Raw genomic sequence first — 26,453 nt, forward strand, 5'->3', positions numbered from 1 at the left:
ACATCACAAACAAAAGAAAGAAATTCTTCGTTTCTACGCATATTATGATAATGTATTGAGGAATGAAGTTACTCGGATCAGTAAATACTCCGCAAGAATCTTGTTGTATGATAGTAGAATTCTATACAGATGTCACAAAAGATATTAATTGTTCCCTTTATACACTTAAGCCCATACTAACTGTTTATTTTGGTCTAATAATTACTTATCGACTTAAGAAAGTAGTCTTTTTGTTTTGTTAAACGAGAAGAGAAAATAATTAATCAATCTTATTACTATGACTAATCAAATCACAGTGACATTTAACACAGCTATTTCCAGGTGCTATCCAGTACTCTGTACACTTTTGACAATTCATAGCCAATCAGAGATGTATGTTTGTTCCTTTTCCTTTAGCATATATTTTTATTTTTGTTTTTTTTGGACAAATTAAGTACTACTTATTAATACTCTTCCAATACATATAAACTGTATGAAGCCTAGTCAAACGTGAGTGTATTTATTTTGTCAAAGTCAAATGTGAGTACTTTTAAACAGTTATCTTTACTTATTTTACTTCTTGGAAGATATTCAAATCTGGTAGATGCTTATTAAATTCATTTTTACGTTTGGAAAACAAATTTTGTAAGAAAGTAGGAAAAAAGGTAGGAGGAATAATTTATTTTACTTGATGTAAAGAAATTGCTAAAACTGTGAAATTCAAATTTGACTGATACGATTCCTTTTTGGAGTAATTCACACTCCGTGTGGTGTGAGGCTTGGCGTTTACTAAAACTAGAAACGAATTGATCAGTCAATTTTATGAAAATTGCTCGGACCATATTCTAAAAATAGATATATGATGTGTCCATTTCCATTCATTTATTCGAGCTGACACCATCAAAGCCTTCCTTCCTACCTACGCTCATTAGTGCATGAAAATAACACTGTCACTTACCACGTATGTAATTTTTTTTTATTATAGTTTACAATTAATTTTGTTATCATAAATAGACTAAATAGCACATATATAAGTAACTAATCTTTCGTTAATTTCTTTTCTTTTTAAAAAATCAAATTTGAACAACGTGTAAAGAAAGAAATTTTGATAGATATGTGGACGGTTCACAATCAAGTGCATGGTTTTGTCCTCATGAGATCAGAGTTGACCTTAACATGAGTCCTATACTCCTATATGCAATGTGATTTATCTGTAAGAGTGACCTATTCACAAATGAGAGACCCTCTGCGAGTTTATTTATTTTACTACTCTTAAAGGAAACGAAGCCATTGAGCCGTGGAATGGCTCTGCAGTCTATGCCCATATAATGGCAGGTTATCATTTTGTTTTTCTTTCGTTTTGATAATATATAAAAGCATTGTTCTGATGATGAATGGACCATCTCGTACATAGATTCTTCTCCAGTAGACTGATCTCTCTCTCTCTCTCTCTCTCTCTCTCTCTCTCTCTCTCTCTCTCTCTCTTACTCGTATTCTTATCTGTTTTCTTCTGATTTCTGATTTCGAATATTTACTTTCATGTACTGAGACATGTCAGAAAAAGATATGCAATTAAATGAGCTGTAAAATCCCCCAAAAAAAAATAATTCAAATTTGTTAAAAAGAGAAAGTTGCTCATTGGTTAATCAGTTTGCTTTTTGATTAAAAGAAAAAAGGCAAAACATTGATAGATTGGTAAGAAAATTACTTCACTTGTCCCATAAGCAACAACCTTCCTATTGCTAGAGCCTATAGGCATTAGGCCTAAACCCCCTAAAACCCACTGGTTCTTCTTTCTTCGTCTTCTTCTCCTTCTTCTTCCTCCTCCTCTTTCTTTTCTTTAAACCTTTATATACATCATTAGTAGCCATCATTATCACATTATCATCATCATGCGAATGAGAGAAATAGGAAAGTGTTTTGTGGTTATACTGGCCGTGATGATGATACAAATAGTGAGCTGGGTTGATGCAGCAAGCAGGCCTATTGCTTCCAGTCACGTTTCTTTTTATCCAGGTTCAGTTTCTTATTTCTTCAAGAGTCTACTAAATTAGACCATTACTATGTATGTATCTATATACTGAAAGGCAGATGTAGATATGTAAGTATGAATGAAAGAGTTCTCTGTTTGGTTTCTGCTTGCAAAGAAGGTTAGGTCGAATTCTTAATTGCTTTACTAATTTTATGAGCAAATTAATGACTTGTATTACTGACTATATTAGACCGTGGTCCCAAATATTTGCATGATCAACGGGTATATAAAAAAACAAATTTTGTTTTAGAAATGACTTTCATAGATTAGTCAGTGAAAAGGTTGTTAAAAAATGTGCATGTGTTCTTGGGTCATCTCTCAAAAGAAGCATAGGAAATGGAATTATGTATTAATTAATGTCTATTTTTTTTTGTTTTTCAAAATAAAAATTACTATATGGCCTGCAGAGATAAGAAGCCCACAAGCTGCAGAACACAACTCAAATAGGCCCTTATTGAAGCCGAGTGAGGACAGAGAGATAGAAGAAATAGAGAAAGGAAGAAGAATAGGATCAAAGCCACCAAGTTGTGAGAAGAAATGCTACGGATGTGAGCCATGTGAAGCCATCCAAGTCCCAACCGTTTCTTCAATTCCTCACCTCTCTCCTCATTATGCTAATTACCAGCCTGAGGGTTGGAGATGCCATTGTGCCCCTTAATCAAAATCCTTCTCTCTTTTGAATCCCTTAACTAAACACAATCTAACATATTATTTATCTCACATTTACAATCTCTTTTAAGGTATTAATTATCATCACTCGCCAGTATTATGAAGACTTGTTAGTAAATTAAAACGTTTAAGATTACTAAAAATGAAAAACACCAATCAACTTAATTATGACACACCTATTTTAGCTAGTATTTAGTATAATGTATAAACCAAAGCTTAGTTAAACCGATATAATATTTTCGATGGTGAAATTTATTTTTTTTGTATACTAGAAGCGGGAGGGGTTCGTTCGTTTGTTTGTTTGTTTGTTTTCCTTGTATCATATGGTTTCAAACCGTTCAAGTAATATTTGTTAGTTGATTGGGCCGGGCTTGATATTTAATGAGGAACAGATTGGACTTGGAGGTGACGACGACCCAGAGTCCAGAGAAATGAAGTGAGTGAATGATGGTTATATTCGGTTTAGTTGTATAACCAAACCGGTTTTAGTCTCCGTACATAAGTATCTTGTACGGACTACTATAATTCTCATAAAAATTATCGAAAATAAATTCGCTTTTATTAATGTATTAAATTACGGACTACGGAGTACTATAAAATTGTTGTGTGATCTTAATAATCGTAGTAATTGTAAACTTTGTGACAAAGAAACATATCATTTATATTCCAACAAAATACAATACTATAAAACCAGTTGTTTGGTTATACAACTTAGGAAATTTAATAGATTGTAAATAAATAGTTTGATTTTGTTATATAGGTATTTTTTAACTTTTTAACTGAAAAAAAAAACACTAATAATAAGAGAATCGGTAAAATAGGAAGCTGAAACGGAAATTGCTGCGTTGGGTTGGAGAGAGAGAGAGAGAGTTGCAGCAGAACGCTCCCCCGCAGGGAGAGAGTGTGACATTTTTTTTCCCTTTTCGATCTTTCTTCTTCTCCAAAAGAAAGAACGAGAGCCTTCTTCTTCTTCTTCTTCTTCTTCTTCTTCCTCTTCTTCCCTCTTCTGTTGTTTGCGAATTTGCGATAAAGCAATCTAACATCATCAGCTTTTTGGTTTTGTTAACATCTCCGTTGGAATCGGGTGTTTGCGCGAGTTTCTTCATGAACGATCCTCCCGATTCTAGGTGTTTCTTCGATCCCAAACTCGATTTTGTTTATTATAATTTGGGAATTTTGCGTCGCGTTTCTAGGGATTTCCGTTGTCTTGTGCTGCAAGGTGTTTTTTTTTTTTGGGAATGTTGGTGGTTCTGATACGACGACTCGTTAATGGATTCCTTAATTTTTCATGTGATCGTTTCTTGATTCGATTCTGCGGTGGTTTATTCAAAGGGCTCGATTTGTGATTCGTTAAGCTGATTTGTTTTTTTTTTTTTTTTTTTTTCTTGATTTCTCACAGTAGTGGCGAGGGCCTCTGAACCAGGGGACACATCGTTTGGTAAAAGGAGATTTTCGTGTTTCTTTGTTGAACAGCTGATTCGGTCTCTCTCTCTCTCTCTCTTGCGTTGAGCTCACACTTTTTGAGAGAATGGGGCGTCGCAGAATAAGATCAAGGATTCGGAAAAGCCATTTTTACACCTTTAGATGCCTAAGGCCAAAAACCCTAGAAAATCAAGAACCCCATATCATTAATGGACCTGGATACACTAGAATTGTTCACTGTAACCAACCTCATATGCATCTGGCTAAAGTCCTCAGGTACACCTCTAACTATGTGTCCACCACTAGGTATAACCTCATCACCTTCTTGCCCAAATGCTTGTATGAGCAGTTCCACCGTGTTGCCAATTTCTACTTCCTCGTTGCTGCGATTCTCTCTGTCTTCCCTCTCTCCCCATTCAACAAATGGAGTATGATTGCACCATTGATTTTTGTGGTCGGCCTTAGTATGGGTAAAGAGGCTTTGGAGGACTGGCGCCGGTTTATGCAGGATGTGAAGGTCAATTCCAGGAAAGCCGTTGTTCATAGAGGGGATGGTGTTTTTGGTCGTAGGAAGTGGAACAAGATCCGTGTTGGGGATGTTGTCAAGGTGGAAAAGGATCAATTTTTCCCTGCTGATTTGCTCTTATTGTCATCAAGTTATGAGGATGGGATCTGTTATGTCGAGACCATGAACTTAGATGGCGAAACCAACCTCAAAGTTAAGAGATGTTTGGATGTTACCTTGCCTTTGGAACGGGATGATGCTTTCCACACTTTTTCTGGAACTATCAAATGTGAAGATCCCAATCCTAACCTGTATACGTTTGTTGGAAATCTTGAATATGACGGCCGGGTTTATCCGCTCGATCCTAACCAGATTCTCTTGAGAGACTCAAAGCTCAGGAACACGGCTTATGTCTATGGGGTGGTGATATTTACTGGCCATGACACAAAAGTCATGCAGAATTCAACAAAATCCCCTTCAAAGAGAAGCAGAATTGAAAAGAGAATGGACTACATCATATATACTCTCTTTGCCCTCCTTGTGACCGTCTCCTTCATCAGCTCACTGGGTTTCGCAGTGATGACAAAGATGCATATGGGAGAGTGGTGGTACTTACGACCAGATAAGCCCGAGCGCTTAACTAATCCAAGAAATCCTTTTCACGCTTGGGTCGTCCATCTGATCACTGCTGTCTTGCTTTATGGGTACTTGATTCCCATCTCATTGTATGTTTCCATCGAGCTCGTAAAAGTTTTGCAGGCAACTTTCATAAACCAAGACTTGCACATGTATGATAGCGACAGCGGGACTCCAGCTCAAGCACGCACATCGAATTTGAATGAAGAGCTGGGACAAGTTGACACAATCCTTTCCGATAAAACAGGAACTTTGACATGTAATCAGATGGATTTTTTGAAATGCTCCATCGCGGGTTCTGCTTATGGTGTTCGCGCCAGTGAAGTAGAACTAGCTGCAGCAAAGCAGATGGCGATAGATCTCGACGAGGAGCAAGGTGAAGAAATGAACGACCTTCCAAGGACTAGAGGAAGGATGCATGGATATGCCAAAATGCCCAGCAAGAACTCATCAGATATTGAGTTGGAGACTGTAATCACTGCTACTGACGAAATAGATCAGACGCAGTCCACTGGTGTCAAGGGGTTTAGTTTTGAGGATGAACGTCTCATGAACGGAAACTGGTTAAATGAACCCAATCCAGATGACATTTTGATGTTTCTGCGTATACTTGCTGTTTGTCACACTGCTATTCCCGAGGTGGATGAAGATACTGGAAAGTGTACTTATGAAGCAGAGTCTCCTGATGAAGTTGCTTTCCTTGTTGCCGCTGGGGAGTTTGGTTTTGAGTTTACTAAAAGAACTCAATCAAGTGTGTTTATCAGTGAACGACATTTAGGCCAACCACTTGAAAGGTGACATTGTAACTGTAAATCTTTCACTTGTTCGTATCGGTTCCAGTGAATATATATCTAACCACTTGTCCAATATTTTATAGAGAATACAAAGTTTTAAACGTTTTGGACTTCACTAGCAAAAGAAAAAGAATGTCTGTTATCATTCGTGATGAAAAAGGGCAGATTCTTCTACTCTGTAAAGGTGCTGACAGGTTGGCCTCATAACTTCAAGCAGTTCAATATAGCGTATCTGTTATACTAAAGTAAAGTTCAATGCGTTATCTTGATAATTTGCAGCATAATATTCGACCGGTTATCCAAGAATGGAAAAAAATATCTGGAAGCCACTTCAAAGCATTTGAATGGATATGGTGAAGCTGGTTTACGCACATTAGCGCTCAGTTATAGAAAGCTGGATGAGACTGAGTATTCGATTTGGAACAGTGAATTTCACAAAGCCAAAACTTCAGTCGGAGCTGACAGAGATGAAATGCTCGAAAAGGTATCCGATATGATGGAGAAGGAATTGATTCTTGTCGGTGCTACTGCAGTGGAAGATAAACTGCAGAAAGGGGTATGTAGTGGAAGTTTGTATAGGATTACTACCATGACGCTAATAATTGATATTTCCTTTCAGCTTACTGTTTATTGTTCGTTACAGGTGCCTCAGTGCATAGATAAACTTGCCCAAGCTGGTCTCAAGATATGGGTTTTGACAGGAGATAAGATGGAGACAGCAATTAACATAGGGTGTGTTATTCTTTTATGTTGCTGATAATACCACGACCCCAAATCTTGGGAATTTTATAATAGATACTAAGTGGACTAAGTTCTTTGTTTTTCCAAATGCAGATATGCCTGCAGTTTGCTGCGACAGGGTATGAAGCAGATATCCATAGCACTAAGAAACGAAGAGGGATCATTCCAAGACCCAGAAGCGGTATGTATTAGGCTGATACGTTAAAAACCTACATTACTGTTTCAATAAAGCTTGCATTTGATGTGAGAAACTTTTTATTGTTGTAAATGGCCAGGCTGCGAGAGAGAGCATTTTGATGCAGATCATAAATGCTTCACAGATAATCAAACTAGAGAAGGATCCACATGCAGCGTTTGCTTTGATCATTGATGGAAAGACACTTACATATGCTTTGGAGGATGATATTAAGTATCAGTTTCTTGCCCTGGCTGTTGATTGTGCTTCAGTGATATGCTGTCGTGTCTCTCCCAAACAGAAGGCACTTGTAAGATTGATACACCACAAGTCCTAGCTCTATCTTTTTGTTATTGACTGAAATCACTTACTTTTGTCTATCTATCTCGGTTTCTAGGTAACAAGACTAGCAAAAGAAGGAACAGGAAAGACAACCTTGGCAATCGGTGATGGTGCAAATGATGTTGGAATGATTCAAGAAGCTGATATAGGTGTAGGAATCAGTGGTGTGGAAGGCATGCAGGTCATTAAACGTGTTTTCGATTTAACTAGACATTTTCTTTGGTTAATGGCGATATAGGTCTGTTTCTGATTGCAAATGCATTTCTCTTTCTGTTCAGGCTGTAATGGCAAGCGATTTCTCCATAGCCCAGTTTCGGTTTTTAGAGAGACTACTAGTTGTCCACGGGCACTGGTGCTACAAAAGAATAGCCCAGATGGTAAGTATTTGTGGTATAATTGATATACAGAAAATCCCATCATAACCCATCGAACAACATACAACCTGATTTTGATTCACATTCTTTTCTGACAGATCTGTTACTTCTTTTACAAGAACATAACATTTGGTCTGACTCTCTTCTACTTTGAGGCTTTCACTGGGTTTTCTGGTCAAGCCATATACAATGACTACTACTTGTTGATGTTCAACGTTATCCTCACTTCTCTCCCCGTCATATCCCTCGGAGTTTTCGAGCAAGACGTATCTTCAGAAGTCTGCTTACAGGTTTACGCTTCTCTGCTCATTTAACTCTCTCCAATCTAAACCCTGAAACCTTCTTCTTATATTAACTTTGTCCCTCTCGCTAGTTCCCTGCATTGTACCAGCAAGGCCCCAAGAACTTGTTCTTTGACTGGCAAAGAATCCTCGGGTGGATGGGCAATGGAGTCTACGCATCCATAGTCATCTTTGGCCTCAACATTGGCATCTTCGACGTCCAATCTTTCTGTTCTGGGGGCCAAACAGCAGACATGAACGCAATGGGAACCACCATGTTCACTTGCATCATTTGGGCAGTGAACGTACAGATAGCTTTAACCATGAGCCATTTCACTTGGATCCAGCACGCATTTATCTGGGGAAGTATCGTCACGTGGTACATCTTCCTTGCACTCTTTGGCAGGTTACCTCCAAAAATTTCAGGCAACATGTTCCACATGCTCTCGGAAACCCTAGCACCAGCACCAATCTACTGGCTAACCACACTGCTGGTCATAGCCGCCACAACACTTCCTTACTTGGCTCACATTTCGTTCCAGAGATCGTTGAACCCTCTGGACCATCACATCATTCAAGAGATCAAGCATTTCAGAATTGACGTACAGGACGAGCGTATGTGGACGAGAGAGAGATCTAAGGCTAGAGAGAAGACCAAGATAGGATTCACGGCTCGTGTAGATGCCAAGATCCGGCAGTTGAGAGGAAGGCTCCAGAGAAAACACTCGATTTTGAGCGTTATGAGCGGGATGAGTGGCGTCTCAGCATCAACTGATACAACCTCCACCACACAACATAGTTGAAATAATTGATCCAGTAAGTTTTCCTCTTTCTCGAGAAATATTCATTAATTTTGGAGGAAACAGAACAAGGAGAACTGGGATTGAAGATAATAGAATTACAAAGAAAAGGACGGGAGAATGTTGTATTGTGCGAGTATTGATTAGAGATTCTTATAAAATAGCTTCTTCTTTCTTTTTTCTTTTTCTTGAAAAGGAATGGTTTTTTTTATGTAATTGAAGTGGTATGGTCATATTCACAGGTAGATATGGAAACTGATTTTGTTCATTCATTATCTGTCTCATTCAAGAATCAAGACTATACAATCTTGATATAATTGCACGAGAAAGAAACATTTTAGTTTGAGTTTCCTGTATTTCTTACAACAGAGATATTTTTCATAGTTTCGGGTGGGTTTTGAAAATTTCTATATCAAGAAATTTAGAGAAAATATATATAGAAATCAAGAAATACCGATGACGCCTTTGAACCATTTGAAGCTCTTTCTAATGGATCCCTTCATCTTCTGTTCGACGGAATAAACTTTATAGCCAGCGACTCTTCTCTTCCTCCGCGATTCTGGATCGCTGAAACTCCAGCTTCTAGAAGCCGACGCCGAACCACGATCCGCGTTTGGAACGCTTTTGCTTTTCTTTATCTTTAACTGGTAATCGTTGTTCGTCTGACTCTGATCGGCGGCTGAATCGTCGAAACTCACGCTGTGGCCTTTCACTGAAACTGCGTCTCTGCGGTTTCCAGTAGCTGCTGGCGGTTCCATTTCTTTGTAATAATTCTCCATGGTGATTTACTGATTTGAGTTTTGTTTGGTCTTGAATTCTGAAACGAAGAAGAGTCGTCGTCGTCGTCTATGTTGTCTTTTTTTCAAAAAAAAGTTAGTAAATTAATGAAATAATACTATTTAGTTTATTTTTCAAAATACACTAAAAAGAGTCTTTTTGGGAAATCAATTTACAATTGTCATGTTGAGTTGATCAAGGACCTACTTATGTTTTTATTTTCCCTTCTTCAAAACTTTTTTTTTTTTTTTTTGTGGTCAAACTCTTCAAAAGAGTTAAGTTATTCATTTAATGTACAAGTAGTAGAAAAAAATATTACGTAATACTGGTATGAATCATTAGACTTTTTCATGTGTGTTTTTTTGGTTCTATGCTTGTGCTGTGTTGGTTAGGTTTGTGTTGTGTGGATGTGATTTTTTCCCAACTACTATTTTCTGATAGGCACGCGGATTGTCCAAACCGGTAGTGTCTCACAGGAAATAATGGAAGAAATTACTTTTAATTAGATATTCTTTTTTCGTGAAAAAAACACTTTGCAGAACTTGAGACCAATGTTTTTCAGTTCAAATTATAAAAGGCGAGCAACCCTTGTCGGTGGTAGGCTCGACTCACAAATTTTGAATAATACACCTGTTCAGACGAAAAAATTTAGTAGTGTACATCTAACATACTTTCAATAAGGCAAGAAATATAAAACTATTATTAAAACAAAAGAACAAAACGCTCTAGAAATATAAAGAAGATGTAAAGCGAGTTCGTCGCCGTGTGGAAACAGACTTTTTCATAACAAGATTTGTCATTGATGTAACGCGTGAGAGAGAGTGCCATTGCATTTTGATTGATGCCACAATGACAATGATGTAACGTCGCCTAATCACATTATCTTTGCCACAAACATTGGCCTGATATTGAATCTTACGACTTCGAAACCAAACATATGAAAAAAGGTTTTAAACCAAACTTTTGATGAAAGGATTTGATCGATACAATAATCAAAGACAAACAACAAAGCCGAAATTTTAAAATAGAGAAGAAATAAATACTCCATAAATAAAAATGGTCAGAAGAGAGATATGTTCGTAGAGGGGAAGGAATAGAGAAAAACAACTAAGAAAAAACTTAAAAGAGAAATCGCTGATAGAGAGACGACGGTGTCAAAATCAGATCAAAGAGTGCCTTGCAAAACAAGAAAAACCTTTCTTCTCCGGTGATACTAGTACGGCAACGGACGGACTTCTTTTTCTCCCTTCACAGCAGATCGGCCACGTTCGAAGGCAGCTCTTCGACAACCACGTTGTAGAACTTCTGAATATCAAACAGCATCCTCTCATCATCACGAGTCACGAAGTTGATCGCCACTCCCTTTCTCCCGAACCTTCCACTTCTTCCGATACGGTGGAGGTAGTTCTCTGGCTGAGTTGGGAGGTCAAAGTTGATGACCAGAGAGACTTGTTGCACATCGATACCACGAGCCAAGAGGTCAGTGGTGATGAGAACACGCGAGGATCCAGACCTGAACTCCCTCATGATGATGTCTCTGGTGTTCTGGTCCATGTCTCCGTGGGTAGCTGAGACTGTGTGGTCACGGCTTCTCATTTTGTCAGTGAGCCAGTCAACCTTACGCCTGGTGTTCACGAAGATCACACTTTGAGTGATGGCGAGAGTCTCGTAGAGATCACAGAGTGTCTCGAGCTTCCACTCTTCTTTCTCAACGTTGACGTAGAACTGCTTGATACCTTCAAGGGTTAGCTCATCACGCTTCACCAAGATTCTCACTGGCTTGCTCATGAACTTCCTTGTGATCTCAAGAGCTTCTGGTGGCATGGTTGCTGAGAACACACCAACTTGGATCTTTGGTGGAAGAAGCTGGAATATGTCATAGATCTGCAACATCAAGGAAACAAGTGAGATTAGAGTTTAACCATTACGGGAAACGGATTAGAAGCTCTAGGGAAATATTGACAAACCTGGTCCTTGAAACCACGGGAGAGCATTTCATCAGCTTCATCGAGAACAAACATCTTGATGCTGTCAGCACGGAGAGACTGCCTCTTCAACATGTCAAAGACACGTCCTGGAGTTCCAACAACAACATGGACACCAGCTTGGAGAATGCGCTGGTCCTCACGAACACTGGTTCCACCAACACAGGCGTGAACCTTGACACCAAGGTAATCACCAAGGGCCCTCATGACCTTCTCAATTTGCTGAGCAAGCTCTCTAGTTGGAGCCAAAACCAAAGCCTGACACTGGACAAGGGTGTAGTCCAACTGCTGCAAGACACCAGAGCAGAAGGTAGCTGTTTTCCCAGTACCAGACTGGGCCTGTTGAATCACATCGAGACCTTTGCAAAAGGGGACAATTCCTCTCTGCTGGATAGCAGAAGGCTTCTCAAAACCTAAGAGAACACAAAAACACGCATGAGATGATATTTATAAGAGCAAGACATAAATCACAAAAGATAGCTTTCAAGAGTACTTCAAACACATACCATAAGCATAGATACCCCTGAGAAGGTTCTCTTGGAGACCCATGGCATCAAAGCTCTCATGAACCTCATCATAAGAAGTGAAGAACTCATCCTGTCCCTCAAGTCTGCATCCATACAGATACAAATTAGCAACTAGAGCATTCAGAAAGAGCACAACACACAAGATGAGAAATAGAACAAAAAGACTCACACTTCATTCAGTTTCTGGTCAAACTGACGTGCATCAAACTGAGTGCCTTCTGGTGCAGATCCCGCCATACTACACACACACAGAACAACAACAAAACAAATTAGATATCGTGATGAGACAAATAAAGACAACATATATTTCACTTCGTGATAAATAACGATTGCAAAGGAGGGAATGTGACAAAATAGCCAAACTCGAAGTCCATAAAGGGAGGAAAACAAGCATTAATATCTGCCTCAGATGATGTTCGGAGAGAATGTATAAAAAGGCACATGGTTATCCATATATATAAAGATAGACACCACTCAAACCTATTTCTCCAATATGAAAGACCTTATAAATCCAGACAACCACAACGAACTGTTAAGAAACAGTCAATAACATACGAGTTATGTAACCTAGAGGTAATAAAAACTTACAAACAAATCACTGTCAAAATTAAAAAAACCTACAGATTCTTAAAGATGGTAATTAGATCGAAACATAAATAGTCGTCATCATCATCACCAGCAGCTCATATAATATTAATAAACAGAGCAAGAAGATAAGGGTAACGATAAAACGATCTAGAAACAACAAAAATCAAAACTTTCAAATCAACAAACTCACAAAATCTATCGAAAACGAGACCCAAATCACGAATCTAAGGAAAAAAAAAAAAAGGTAACAGGAAAAGGAAAAATAGAAGCGGAAGAGATGCAATATACCTGGAGCAAACGTTGAGAAGAGATTAGTAAACGAAAGTAGGAAAATTTCAGGGAGCTTGAATCTCCCAAACACGGATCTGAACCGGGTTGAGAGAGAAAGGAGAGCGAAGATTGAGGCTTTGTTGTGAGGAGAGACTGATGTGAAAAACCGAAAGAGGCAGAGAGAAAACGCGTTTGCTTTAACTTTATATACTCCGCCTTTAGGGTTTTCCTTTGGAAATCTTCTTCCTCCTTTTTCTTTTACTTGTATTTCCCCTTTTACCCTTATTCTCTCTTTCTTTTTACTCCTTTGTTGGCTCGGACAAGGATTTGTTTTGTTTGATGCATCAATCACACTTATTATAAACTCATTGTCTTAAAACACACAAACTCCAATTTGTTTTGGTACCAATTTGATTAAAGAATATCAAGTGGGTAAATTACTTAGGAACATATATTCTTCATTATTTTAAATAATGTTATTTGGGGTCAATAACACAAAATTAAATTCATGTAATTAATTTAATTTATTTTCCAGAGCTTTCTTTCTCCAAATTACAACGAGAATAAAAGTGAATGATAAACTAAAGTATTATCTCAACAAATATTTATTATTATTATATGTCTCTCTTGATTAAAGAATATTTCGTGGGTAAAATACTTTGGAAAATATTTTTTTTATTATTTTTATAAATTATTTTGGAAAAAAGGAATTATTTCTTGACTGAGAAAAGGAAATATTTCTTTATTCTATTTTTAATTTATTTCCAAAGCTTTCTTTCTTCAAATCTTTTTGAGTTCTATTTTTCGTTTCCGAAACTCGTGGAAACATGAAAACAAGTTATGAAAACACGATTCGTAGAAATTATATTTAGAAACACGATCGAAACTCCGTTTCCGTTTTGAAAACACGATTCCTAGAAATTTCTATTTGGAAACACGATGGAAACTCGGTTTTCGTTTGGGAAACACGACCAAAATCTTTTTTTTTGGAAACTTATTAATAAATAAGTTGGAAATATATGAATTCATTATATATATATATATAATATTTTTAGTGTTTTAATTCAACTATTAATATTTATGTTTGGTGTGATATTTTATGTATATACATACGTTTCCAAAAATTTTTCATTTTCTACTTTTAGAAAAAATTGTTTTCTGTTTTTGAAACGTTTCATTTCTGCATATATGTTTCCGTTTCCATGCAACCTATCTTGAAATTACAAAGAGAATTAAAGTAAATGATAAAAAACTATTATCTGAAAATATATTTATTATTATTAAGTATTAACACATTAATCAGGTAAGTACTGTTCCACATGACCACATTCAAATGCATTTACAAGTGAATCCTTGAATCCAATAATTTCTTTGATCAGGGGATACAAAGTGGAGATTGTGAATCTAAGCCTCAATTCAAGAATATATATTTTTTAGAGGACAAGTTGTGGGATACAAAGTGGAGATAGTTAGTCAGGGGATACATGTCTATGTGTCGAGATACATAGTATTCAATTGTTACACTCTCTTGAGCACCTCTGGACGAAAGAAGGACATCACAATGAGTTTCTTGCCTTTCTTCAGCCAGCAATGTTTTTGATTTCAGCCTTCTAACGAATTTACTAAGCTGTTGCCATTGTAGACATAGCTGGAGAGGACAAAAACAGAAACGTGCTTTAGAGTCAAAATGTATGAGGAAAACTAAGCAAAAGACATAAAAGAAATGCCCCCAGCTCCGTTCTGTTATTTTTGAGATTTTTCTTCAAACGATTTAAAATGCTAGTAGCAGCTGAGAGAGAGAGGAACATGTCCCCTCGGACAAGAAGAACTGTCACGACTCGGGGGATCATCATAAGTGTGTAAAAATTGAGCCATACGATACGAGTAGTAGCACCATTGTCATCAAGAACGAATGTTTGCAATAACAACGAGCTCTCTATATAGTGAAACATCAATTCAATTTTTATACGGGCCTGGGAAGGTTAGGCCCATTAATAAAGTTTGACTTTTTGAAATCGGCGTTAGTTTGACTAATCCTCGCCGTTCATTAGATGCCTACTCACTCTAACGCACCTGATGATCTCTGTCTTTTGGTGACTCGCAAAAGCTCAGAGAATCAAAAACGAAAATTCAGATTGGAATTAAAATAAAAGTCAAAATAATCGATTTCGTCGATCTTCTGATATTTTTTTTTTTGCTGAAAACCCTAAACACTCCCACCATTTGAATTTGTTTTGTTTATTCATCTTCCTTTCTAATCGAAACATTCACAGTTGCGAAATTCGGATCGGGGGCTGAGGCAGTGTTCCGATTTGAAACAACAATGACTTACGCATCTCGTATCATCATCAATCATTCCAAAAAGGTTTCTCTTTCTCTCTCTCTCTCTCTTTTTTTTTTTCTTTTTTTTTTGCGTACCTATCTGATCGTGTTTTTTAGTTCTTCGATGATCATTTTGATTTCGTGATTATAAAAATTGTTTCCATTAACGAAATTTTTGGTTGGTAATGATTAATTTTTTTAACCATGGGCAATTCTGCATTTTGCTATCCATAGCTTTAGTTGAGGTTCGCGTTATGATTTATGCAAATTGTGGTTGTTACGCTTGTGTGTTCATTGTTATTACTACTGGAAGAGTTCTAGTTTTGCAATCAGAGTAAATTGTATAACGCCACTTTGATGGTTGGTGTGATTTTGACAGTTGAAACATGTTTCCACATTACTGAGGCGTGACCATGCTGTGGCTGTCCGATGTTTCTCCAACTGTACCCAGCCCTCTCTCACTGGTAGACAAGGTAACTTAGTTTGAACTTTTCGTGTCTTCTTCGTTTCTATTCTTGTGCTCATGTGATGTAGAATTGTATCCAGCTCTACGGTTGTTTCTATTGGTTGACACGGTTACAAGCACCACACCGTCTCTGTGGAGCTGGAATAGTTTAAATTTGATATTCACATCTTTTTCCCCATTGAGGAAGAGAGTTGTGTTCCCTCTTTAAATGATTGAAAGTTAATATGTTTTTGAGTATTATGTTATGCTTCTCCCTTCAGCATTTTCTTTGTTTTTGTTCTTCAGATATCTTCAAGTCCCGCCTGAATTATTCCACTGTGGAGAGACTTTCTAAATGTAGTGCCGGCAATGTAAGTCCCTGCTGTTCAGTTTTCTTCCTCGGCTATGCCCTTGTAGCATAATCCTCTGTGTGTTTTTTGTCGTAACGTTGTTAAATGCATTATATAGCTATCAATGCCTAGTGGTATTTCAACTATGAGCACAAAGCTAAGCAGCACAATGACAGGACCAAAATCTTTTAAAGAATTTATAAGGTATGTAATTGTTATGTGCATACTTCTTACTGTGTTCCTGTATGGATACTTCTATCTTTAGCTAATTTTCTTACTGTAAGCTTATTTTCTTGCGTTTCAGCTCCCAGATGCGATCAGTAAGAGGTTTTTCATCAAGTTCAGGTAGTTAGTTAGTTCTTCATCAAGAGTTTAACTTTAACTTGTATATGACTTCCAGCTTGCTCTTTGTATGTATTCTTTGGCCTGTATGATAATCTGTGTAGAGAAAACCAGATTTCTGATTTTACTTTTGCCGGATCATATTTCATACTTCTTTAGGCCGGCCTTGTATATGCTAGCTATGTAGCTGGTTAACGATCTATTAGGGGTTTATCACGGAATTTCTGTGATGACAAGATTGTGCAACTGTGTGGAATATTAATGGTAACTGGAATAACTAGCGTCTGACTTGGTTTTTGTGCCTTTTGCGGCTATCATATTATTCCTACATGGTTTTGTTTTACCGAGAACTTCTAAACATATGTTTCAGATCTTCCTCCTCATCAAGAGATTGGAATGCCTTCTCTTTCGCCAACAATGACTGAGGTATGGACCTTTGAGTACCTACTTGCTAACATGGTATATTATTTTATCGTTCTACTAAAGCGACCTGTTGAAACTTCAGGGTAACATTGCCAGGTGGCTGAAGAAAGAAGGTGATAAAGTTGCTCCTGGTGAAGTGCTTTGTGAAGTCGAAACTGTAATGTTAAGCTAGATTGAATCTCTTCTTATTTTTATTCTTCTGCCAGGAAAATAACACTAATCTCAATCTAAATATTTTAGGACAAAGCAACCGTCGAAATGGAATGCATGGAAGAGGGCTTTCTAGCCAAGATAGTAAAGGAGGAAGGGGCAAAAGAAATTCAAGTTGGGGAGGTCTGATTGTTTCTTTTTTTTTTTTGGGAGACTTGTTAATTACAATGGCTTCTCATAAAACATTGATTGTGAGCCTTACGCTCCCTTTTTGTGACTGTGGAGTTGCAAATCAATGAATTATGCAACAAAATTGACAAAATATCTTTATATAAATCACATATAAATGTTCTTTGTCCCAACTAGGTGATTGCTATCACAGTTGAAGAGGAAGAGGATATTCAAAAGTTTAAAGATTACACCCCCTCATCTGATGCTGGTCCTGCTGCTCCTGAAGAAAAACCAGCTCCTTCCCCTCCAAAGGAAGAGAAGGTTGAGAAACCAACCAGTGCTCCTGAAGCCAAGAGTTCCAAGCCAAGCTCGGCTCCTTCAGAAGATCGTATTTTTGCCAGTCCTCTTGCAAGAAAGTTGGCTGAAGATAATAGTGTTAGTTTCCAAAAAAAAAGTTACCAGTAAAGCTCTAGTGTTTGATCCCCATGCTCTTAACTTTTTGTCCTACTTTTCCTTCAAAAACATTAGGTACCTCTATCAAGCATCAAAGGCACAGGTCCTGAAGGACGGATAGTGAAGGCTGATGTCGAAGATTTCTTAGGTATCATAACGCCTTGGCTATGCCCTCTCCTTACATTTTTCCCCTGTCTTTCTTGCTTCTCTTTACCGAATTTACGTCATCCATGTGTCCTAATGCATCTTCCTATGGGACAGCTTCAGGTGGTAAAGAAACTACTGCCAAGCCTTCCAAGCGCACGGATTCAAAGGTTCCAGATCTGGACTATGTTGACACCCCTCACACTCAGATACGAAAGGCAAATACCTATACAACCTTATATCTTGATCGCTTGTGGTATTTCTAGGTTACCTTGACCCACGATCTCTCTGTTTTGGGCACTATAAGGCAAAAATTCCAAAATTTGTTAACTGTATGAATTTGACAGGTCACAGCCTCACGTTTGGCATTCTCAAAGCAAACTATTCCTCACTACTACCTGACCGTGGATACATGTGTGGACAAAATGATGGGGTAAGTATTAAGTTTTCAGATTATGTATTTTGACTCGGTCAATGGGTGCTAAACATAGCTATTTTCATATGCAGTCTTAGGAGTCAACTCAATTCATATCAAGAGACATCTGGTGGGAAACGGATATCTGTAAATGATCTTGTTATTAAGGTGCATCACACTTCCTTTCTTTCAAGCCTAATTAAATATCCTTCTCTGTTATCCATTATGAAACCTTTTCTTATTCGAATTGCAGGCTGCTGCACTGGCTCTTCGAAAAGTTCCTCAGTGCAACAGTTCATGGACAGACGAATATATCCGCCAGTAAGTACATATTCTGCTTCAGAGGTTCATGACAACTTTGCAAATCATCTAGTTTCGTGGTTCTTATTTTACTCTTAATATGTACAGATTTAAAAATGTGAACATCAACGTCGCTGTACAAACAGAAAATGGGCTTTACGTTCCCGTGGTCAAGGTGAGGGAGCTGTTGATACAGTTATTAACATTTCTCGGCAGAAACTTGAGATTTCAGAAAAAAAACTCAGTTTATCAAATTGCTTGATTGCAGGACGCAGACAAGAAAGGACTATCCACAATTGGAGAAGAGGTTCGATTCTTGGCCCAAAAAGCAAAAGAAAACAGCTTGAAGCCGGAAGATTATGAGGTTAGATTAGATTTCGGTCACTGCTCACTAATAATGCTGCTCTGAAAGCAAATCAACTCAAAACTGTTTCTTCTGACAGGGAGGAACATTCACAGTCTCCAACTTGGGAGGACCTTTTGGCATCAAACAGTTTTGTGCCGTCATCAATCCACCTCAAGCTGCCATTCTAGCAATAGGATCCGGTAAGCCCTTAGCACACTCATCCACTTTATCCATTGAAGTTTCTTCCCCATAACTTATTATATTGTGGTGTCTGAATCTCAAAACAGCCGAAAAGAGAGTTGTTCCCGGTACTGGTCCTGACCAATACAACGTTGCTTCGTACATGTCTGTAACACTAAGCTGTGACCACCGCGTAATAGATGGTAACAGAATCCCCCTCCCATTCCCTATTGTATCATCAATAATCATTTCATCGAAAGCATCTAATAAGTAATCGTCATGTGCAGGTGCTATTGGAGCTGAGTGGCTGAAAGCTTTCAAGGGCTACATCGAAACCCCGGAATCTATGTTGCTCTAAAATCCAGACGCACACATACACAGACACACACATCAAAGCTAAATTTATAAGAGTCTGACATCAAATTTCCCTTTAGCACTGAGGCCTTGAAAGTTGCGTGTTTTGCTATTCACTACATTGAGGTGGCAGATTTTTTGTCCCAAAATAAGATCAGGAAATCCAACAATCTTATTCTTAACTGGTTTTATGGCGTAATGCTTATTTCATCATGAGGTTGAAATCATTAAAACCCATACAACCTGCTTTGTTAATAAAGTACACCTCTTAATTCAATATCATGGAATTTTCGAAAACATCATTAAACCAAAGAAACATGTCTTTTAAATACTATATTAAACCCATGGAAAAAAATATGTCTAAAATACCAGCAAATAAGCAAAAATAAACAGTACAGATCGTCATCACTTTTGTGTCTTCCTCCTCCGCCTGATCTGCGGGAAACTGAGAGGGGTCGGTAAGGTCGCAACCCTAGCTGTCTTCTCCATCGAGATTTTGCAGCCAAGGTTCTCAAAATGTTTCCTCAGATCAACTGTGCTCATCCTAAGATCTTTAGCTATGTCTTCTGGATCGGTCTTGAAATTATCCACGTGAAGTGAAAGCACAAGAACATAGCTTGTCAGAAGGTTGGACTTCTCAACAGGTATCCTATCTGATTCAGGATCCTTGAACATGCTAATAAATTTCCGATGGATGATATCTGGAATCCTGTGGTTTTTCGCGGATTCAAAATTCATAGAGCTTCTGTCCTTGAACTTAATTAGATGGGTGAGAAACGTTAAGACACCAGAAACCCTCTGCTTTTCGTCATCGTCCTGCATATCAAACAGTAAATTCAAATATGCATATAGAATCTGAGCTGTAGATGAAACTATGACGATCAAAATGACTACCTACAAGTTCAGAATCTTTGTTAACAGCAGAGCCAACATGATAGTTCCACATGTTAGACTTACCAAGTTTACCACGTATATGCATACTACCAACAAAAGAATCAAAAATCTTACCTTGATATCTCGCAACTTGTACAATCTGTTGCGGACAAAAAAAGGGTAACTGTCAGGTGCTGCTTCAGTTTCCTGTTGCAGAAACCTGTATATATCTCCAAGGAAGTTCCATTCTCCCTTTTCGATGATTTTGTCCAAAGGATAAGCTTCCCTTGGAGAAGGTGCAGAGGCATCATACGGAGGAATGTTGCGTGCAACAGTGGAACTGGTGCCTTCAAGAGCCCCCGTATTAATATCAAGTTCATTAAGTTTCCCGTCAAGGAACTTCTGGGTCTCCGCATCATCTCCCAGATTTAAGTTACGCTTCTTCTTATCCTGCATAAAGACACACACATTCTCATTTAGATATATAAACCTCTCAATGAATCTCAAGATTAATATAGGTACTAGTCAGAAGCTAAGTAAGGGATTTAAACTAAAGCTAGGATTATATACAGCAGCTTATATTTGCAATGATACCAATAAGACTGATAGATATTGTAGAGCACAAGTGCACATAGAAAAGATGACATACCCGAGAAACAACTTTCTTTGTACTATACTTCTGGTTAGTTTTGCTAAGTCGATCTCTTATGCTAAGTTCTGCGTCTGAAGCTTCTTCCTCATTTGCTTCTTCAGTTTTAATTCTTGGCTCCAATCTGATTATCTGCAAGTTAAAACCCAAAACTTCAACTCTATATGCTAATAACACAAACCAAAACTCAACTCCCAAAAATCATTCCTTTTATTATTCACATTACACTAAAACATTCCCACTAACTCAAACCATTATCTCAAACCTCATCAAAAACAAGGGTAACAGAAAAAAATTCGATTTTTTTTCAAACCTTATTGTGAGCAACCGGAAAAATCCTGATCGTCTTCTTCTCTCTATTGACGACACCCAAAGCATAAGCAGTAGTCTGCATAGCCGCTTGCTCGCCAGTGTAATTCGTGCCAACGAACTCCACGTTCGCACCAGGAGGGCTTACCACAACCTGAAGCCTCTTCTTCGTCTCATCCTTGTGCTTGTAAACAGTAACCTTAGGGGTTTCATGAACTTTCTCGCCCGTTTCTGGATCCACCTCGCAAGGATCGTAGCTTGTAGAGAAATAAGCGACGATGGGAGAGATTCTATCGGGTCTCTCACGGATTTGTGTCACCTTGAGTCTGATTTTCTTGTCTCTGTTTTGATCCTCTGTTTCTGTTTCTGTTGCAATCTCCTTCCCTTTCCTTTGCTTCTTCTCTAGAGGTTCTGGTGTGTTGAACTCCTCCTCTTCCTCTTCCTCTTCCTCGTTAAGGTGGTCAATCATGTCTTCGCCTCCCATGGTTGTAAAAAGCCTTTGGATTCTCTCAGTCGATCAAAGAAGCTGCAAACAATGTAGAAGAAGAGACCACTCACTAAAATACTAAAACCCTAATTTCGGCGACTTTGTTCAGGAAAATTTGCAAAACGGACCCTTGTATTTATCCAAGTTGATAAAAAAAGATCTTCACATAATTTTTGTTTTTTATCCTTAAACTTTTGATCCGTTCTAAAAGGACCCCCAACGTCATAACGACGTGTCGACGTCTACGCTCGTTTGAGAGAAAACAACGCGTTAGTTCATCAGAAACAAATAAAACGACACGCTGGTTGTGAAGAAAACGACACGCTGTTTGTGATTTGTGAAAATTTATTATTATTTTTTATTTTTTTAACACATACCTTCATTTCATATCCAAGGGGTTGGAACCCTTTTACAACCAAGTGTCTCCTAAAAGAGATACACCTACAATACAAAAAGATACAACAGATATAAAAAGATTACTGGAATAAACGAAACCAGGTAACCAAAAAGGAGTTCGAAGGGAAGGTAAGCCGCTGAGCTCTTGACAAAGGATCGGGATGACACCGAATTATGCTTTTAACTTCAAGAAGTCGAGTAAAAGCAAATGAATGGTATTGTTATGGATACGAGAATTGCGTTCTTTCCAGATTATGTAGACCGATGCTTGACACGCTAGCCGAAGAATCAAAGTTGTGTTCTTATCTCGGCAAGGATTCTTCAGCCATATAACTCCATCCTCAAATAAAGCAGGTGGAGAAACATGGGCTCACGATGTGAAATAGTGCCAAATTTCAGAGGAATAAGCGCAATTAAATAATAGATGTTGTCGAGACTCATCGTGTGAGTTGGAGAGCAGACAGAGTGGAGACACCACTAGACCCCAGCTGGGAAGTCTATCCCTTGTATGAAGCATGTGTCTAGAGTTAACTCATGCAACAAAAGCATGCCTAGGAATCCTTCCTTTAAACCAAACTACCTCATACCATTCCACTCTTGATCTAGGCGGGTTCAAGTGAGACCAAGTTTTTGCAGTAGAGAAAGTATATGAGGGTACACCATCACCAATCTTCTACAGATAACAATCATCCCGTGCATCCACTTGCAAATTCACTACAGAATTATTATCTAATCAAAAACAACAAAACTATCTTGGAACACTGAAACCTCAAGTTTTGCTTTTAATCGAACTTGAACTTATATTGATAAGGATGAGACGAAGAAGAGGCTTCAACTATCTAATGTGGAAGAAGATTCATACAATCCATAATGGTGACATTATAAAAATCTTATAAAAACCTTATAAAAACTTATTAAAACCTTGTAGACGCTTTTAAAAATCTATAAAACCTTATAAAAATCTTATAAAAACCTTGTAAACACTTTTACAATATTTTTAAAAGGTTTTTTTATAAGATTTTTATAAGGTTTTTATAAGGCATTTACAAAGTTTTTATAAGATTTTTATAAGGTTTTTATAAGGTTTCTACTTATAAAAAATTTATAAATGTCTGATAAATATTTTAAAATCGTTTAAATCTTATTAAAACCTTATAAAATCCTTGTAAATTTTTTTTGGCAGGAATTTTTTTGGACAATATTTTTTGGCGGGATTTTTTTTTTTTTGAGAAAAATTTGTTTTTTGTTTTATTGATTAAAATATTTTTCATGTAAGAGTCAAATGAAAAAGGATTTTATAAATATTATTAATTCATTTAAAGAATACACACTAAACTTTTTTTTCTAGAAAACTATGGATTAGCCATGGGATATTAGTGGAAGTTTGCCTACGTGAGTGCAACCAAAGTTTAAATGTGCCTATAATTTTACATAAAATATAATTAGGTCGTAGGCAAATGTTTCTTAATTTTTCAAGTAGTCACGGTTCTGAAAATATTATAACTCCTTGTAAAACATTCATCGCTACGAATTATGGAAGTCAATGGTCGAGAAGATCATCCATACACAGAATCATCAAAGTGGTTCGCAAAGATACGTTCTTTACCCCTCAAAGTAATTGGTTAGAAAGAACAAGAGGGAATCTGATGGTTACGACGACAGTTATAGCTAGTATGAGTTTTCAAGCTATGGTCAGTGGCATATGGCAAAGTGACTACAGTCATTCTTTCGAAAATCAAACCGGAGTTCGGGTTTGTAAAAGGAAAGAGGTAACTGTTGTATTGGATTACGAGATTTGCAAGCGTGTAGCCTATCTTGGGATGGTTATTAGCAGTACAGTGTCATTATGTGCCTCGATGAGCCTCATTCTTCTCTTCATCAGTGGTTTACGACTAAGTACCAACCAATCAACCATGTACAGTACAATTTCATATAAAAAGACTATTTAATTAGTACTCTCTCCGTTTTATAATGTATGATGTTCTAGAGAAATTATTTTGTTTCATAATATTGGATGTTTTCAAGTTTTTATATAAAGTTTAATATTTTATATTATGTAGTCTTGTTTACGATTGGTTGAACTTTTGTAAAGTAGTATTTTCTTAATTTGGGAGTTTTTAAGCAAAATATACTATTTTTTGAAACTGATGGAGTATTCAATTTATAATAACTTGCATGAAGCCTAGAATATTATAGTAACTTTTGCGTTTGACAATCTATTACTGAAACAGTGAAAAGTTAGAACTAAACGTCTAAAAATAGTCATGTAAAAATTAAGGTTACGATGTTGACTTTAGGTTAGTGTGCCCAATGGTTGACTTAAATTACTGAACAAAACAGATTGGTATAAAATACTAACTCGATCGTTTTTTTACTGGACTTACTGACTTTTATATGAAAAATAATAGATCTCATATATCATAGTTATCTTATGAGGTTTTTTGTTATACACTCGACAGCGCTATGACGAGTTTCCTGTTTTATTATTCCTAATCCAACTTGTTCGATTGATATGTTGGCTTATTTGTCGCATATGTCGTCGTATTTGCCAACGTCGTCGACGATCCCCTCCACGATTGCTGCCACTAGCTACATCCATCTCGGCCAATTGACGAAGAGTATGAACTATGAACATGTGGCTCAAACTCACGTATGAAAGGAAAATGTGTCAGCATTGTTACAACTACAATATATGCCTCTTATTGTCATTTTATAAGGTTTAACATGGGGGTTTTTGTATTTCTTCATCGAAATTAACTTATGTTATTAAAATAATTAAGACGTTGATCAGTACAATACAATAGTTCAGCAATCTAATGTGGAAGATTCATACAAGTCATATATAATTTATTATGTACCAAAGAATCTAATGTGGAATATTCCTACTACTATTTGTAAAATCGCTTAATTAATAAACTTTTATTTTATAAGAAATTATAAAGATATGCCATTGGAGTTATGATCAAATATTCGGTTTTTTGAAAGGATACAAACGAAATTTCTCCACCCCTGTAAACGGATAAAGACGCGGGTCTGTCTGACCCGTTTTTATTATTTCGGATCCTTTCCTTTAATCATGACCGTTGATTCACTTTGATCATATCCGTTAATTTAAAAACCTAAAAAGTGTTTCTCTCTCTCCCTATTGTCGCCGTCTCCAATTTTTTACAGAGTTTTTGTTAATTTCATAGGAGCTTTTCTACACAACAACACTAGATCAGCAGAATTAAACATGCATTTTCAGTGGATTCAGCTTTATTTGGTGTCTTTTTTTTTTTTCTCTTTCTCAATCTCTTTGTTTCCTTCCAAACCCTAATCTCTCTTTTGTTTCATAATCAAAATCCAATTATTCTGTTCAATACATGTCGATGATGGCGGGTATACAAGCAGTGCGATGTTCTTGAGGTCACTGGTTTGTACCTTTTCCCTAATTTTGATGTTCTTTATTAGAGTCCCTAATATTCTTCAACCTAATTTATAAAACCTTTGAATGTTCTTTTTCTGCTTTGATCGCATAAAGGTGTTAACTTTTCTTTTTTCAAAAAAATATTTCTCAGATTCTTTTGATATTTTTTCAGTTGTTGGGTGCCAAAAATTGAAAGACGCCGAATGGTTTTTTGAGTATAACGGCGCAAGATACCTTACCAGAACTTGCAGAGGTCATTATTATTAGCTCTTCTTCTGTTCATATGATTTGTTTCATATCCATTAAAATTGCGGTTTTTTTGGACAAAGTTAAGATTTTTCAATTCTCAAAGGGCTTGAAGTTTTACTAATCAATATGAATGGTTTGTTCTCAGATGGTGGAAAGAACGCTGTTTTCCAAGAGAAGTTTATGTTTACTTTGCTTGGAAGGGCTTACGGATCTTAAGGTTGCTAGCAATACACTTTCCACCGATGACTTCATTGGGAAATTCTTAAGGTTCCATATGTGTAATGCTTAAAAATTCCTGATTTGTATTTGGAATTGAGTATTTTGCAGTGTTTGTTTGTTTTTGCTAGGATTCAATTGCAGAAGGTTCTTTCTCAGGGATATGACAATTGCACCTAAAATTTGCAGACTAAAACTGGGAGGTATGAACAGCAGCTATACTTTGCTTTCTATTGCATTGAGTTCATGTTTGGTAAATTTATAGTTGCATGATGTACATTGGTCTAAGCTAATTTTGCTGATAGACTTGCTTATTATCAATGAAGCTTTTGATGTGATTTGTACTATATAGTGATTGAAGATGTAGTTCTCCCATGTTGTAGCTCCATGTTCGACCCTTCTGCGGTCCTGTTTGCGTTCTCGGCAGTTGCCCATGGCCCCATGATACTACACATATCAGTATACGTTTGATTTAGCTAAGTTATAGATTGCATGTTTTTTATTTAAATAATTTGCAGAATTTTTTGTTGTGTAAGTTGCATGTTCTGTTTCCTAGAATATGAGTGATAATTGATT

At 37.1% G+C, this 26,453-nt stretch overlaps 6 protein-coding genes, 1 non-coding gene and 2 pseudogenes across 8 annotated transcripts; 4 read left to right on the forward strand and 5 right to left on the reverse strand.

The window, feature by feature from the left end:
* The first annotated feature begins 1,739 nt into the window (after positions 1 to 1,739).
* LOC109130790 (EPIDERMAL PATTERNING FACTOR-like protein 3) lies at positions 1,740 to 2,813 on the forward strand. The gene is made up of 2 exons (XM_019240825.2): positions 1,740 to 1,995; positions 2,419 to 2,813. Exons 1-2 carry the CDS (start codon positions 1,872 to 1,874, stop codon positions 2,667 to 2,669), a joined length of 375 nt encoding a protein of 124 aa, XP_019096370.1. The 5' UTR covers positions 1,740 to 1,871; the 3' UTR covers positions 2,670 to 2,813.
* Positions 2,814 to 3,396: 583 nt separating this feature from the next.
* Positions 3,397 to 9,022, forward strand: LOC104765189 (putative phospholipid-transporting ATPase 7). Of its 2 annotated transcripts, none has more exons than XM_010488868.2 (11): positions 3,397 to 3,807; positions 4,080 to 6,037; positions 6,121 to 6,231; positions 6,317 to 6,593; positions 6,681 to 6,769; positions 6,872 to 6,959; positions 7,054 to 7,263; positions 7,351 to 7,476; positions 7,574 to 7,672; positions 7,768 to 7,959; positions 8,043 to 9,022. In XM_010488868.2, exons 2-11 carry the CDS (start codon positions 4,209 to 4,211, stop codon positions 8,751 to 8,753), a joined length of 3,732 nt encoding a protein of 1,243 aa, XP_010487170.2. In that variant the 5' UTR covers positions 3,397 to 3,807; positions 4,080 to 4,208; the 3' UTR covers positions 8,754 to 9,022. The 2 variants fall into 2 exon arrangements, with proteins under 2 accessions (XP_010487170.2, XP_010487171.2); XM_010488869.2 differs by having other exon boundaries at positions 3,484 to 3,807; positions 4,083 to 6,037.
* Positions 8,998 to 9,867, reverse strand: LOC104765188 (uncharacterized). Its single transcript, XM_010488866.3, has one exon. It carries the CDS (start codon positions 9,527 to 9,529, stop codon positions 9,194 to 9,196), a length of 336 nt encoding a protein of 111 aa, XP_010487168.1. The 5' UTR covers positions 9,530 to 9,867; the 3' UTR covers positions 8,998 to 9,193.
* A 598-nt stretch (positions 9,868 to 10,465) lies between these two features.
* Positions 10,466 to 13,293, reverse strand: LOC104765190 (eukaryotic initiation factor 4A-1). The gene is made up of 5 exons (XM_010488870.3): positions 12,916 to 13,293; positions 12,209 to 12,277; positions 12,019 to 12,122; positions 11,495 to 11,925; positions 10,466 to 11,411 (listed from the first exon to the last, which is right to left on the reverse strand). Exons 2-5 carry the CDS (start codon positions 12,274 to 12,276, stop codon positions 10,776 to 10,778), a joined length of 1,239 nt encoding a protein of 412 aa, XP_010487172.1. The 5' UTR covers position 12,277; positions 12,916 to 13,293; the 3' UTR covers positions 10,466 to 10,775.
* On the reverse strand, positions 12,381 to 12,495 carry LOC147920249 (small nucleolar RNA snoR98). Its single transcript, XR_015591995.1, has one exon. It is a non-coding gene; the product is annotated as a small nucleolar RNA snoR98 (small nucleolar RNA).
* Positions 13,294 to 14,936: 1,643 nt separating the features above from the next.
* On the forward strand, positions 14,937 to 19,569 carry LOC104765193 (dihydrolipoyllysine-residue acetyltransferase component 2 of pyruvate dehydrogenase complex, mitochondrial). The gene is made up of 19 exons (XM_010488872.3): positions 14,937 to 15,262; positions 15,599 to 15,692; positions 15,971 to 16,035; positions 16,133 to 16,218; positions 16,319 to 16,359; positions 16,727 to 16,782; positions 16,862 to 16,936; positions 17,020 to 17,112; positions 17,296 to 17,535; positions 17,629 to 17,701; positions 17,815 to 17,915; positions 18,045 to 18,130; positions 18,205 to 18,280; positions 18,366 to 18,433; positions 18,521 to 18,587; positions 18,681 to 18,776; positions 18,856 to 18,958; positions 19,046 to 19,141; positions 19,226 to 19,569. The coding sequence occupies exons 1-19, from the start codon at positions 15,221 to 15,223 to the stop codon at positions 19,294 to 19,296; spliced, it is 1,629 nt and encodes a 542-aa protein (XP_010487174.2). The 5' UTR covers positions 14,937 to 15,220; the 3' UTR covers positions 19,297 to 19,569.
* LOC104765191 (uncharacterized) lies at positions 19,540 to 21,714 on the reverse strand. The gene is made up of 4 exons (XM_010488871.3): positions 21,128 to 21,714; positions 20,815 to 20,946; positions 20,301 to 20,615; positions 19,540 to 20,108 (listed from the first exon to the last, which is right to left on the reverse strand). The coding sequence occupies exons 1-4, from the start codon at positions 21,605 to 21,607 to the stop codon at positions 19,698 to 19,700; spliced, it is 1,338 nt and encodes a 445-aa protein (XP_010487173.1). The 5' UTR covers positions 21,608 to 21,714; the 3' UTR covers positions 19,540 to 19,697.
* On the reverse strand, positions 21,641 to 23,921 carry LOC109130791 (uncharacterized; annotated as a pseudogene).
* A 618-nt stretch (positions 23,922 to 24,539) lies between these two features.
* On the forward strand, positions 24,540 to 26,348 carry LOC104765194 (uncharacterized; annotated as a pseudogene).
* Positions 26,349 to 26,453: the final 105 nt, after the last annotated feature.

Source organism: Camelina sativa, chromosome 19, assembly GCF_030686135.1.
Source record: "Camelina sativa cultivar CO46 ecotype springtype chromosome 19, ASM3068613v1".
NCBI lineage: Eukaryota > Viridiplantae > Streptophyta > Magnoliopsida > Brassicales > Brassicaceae > Camelina > Camelina sativa.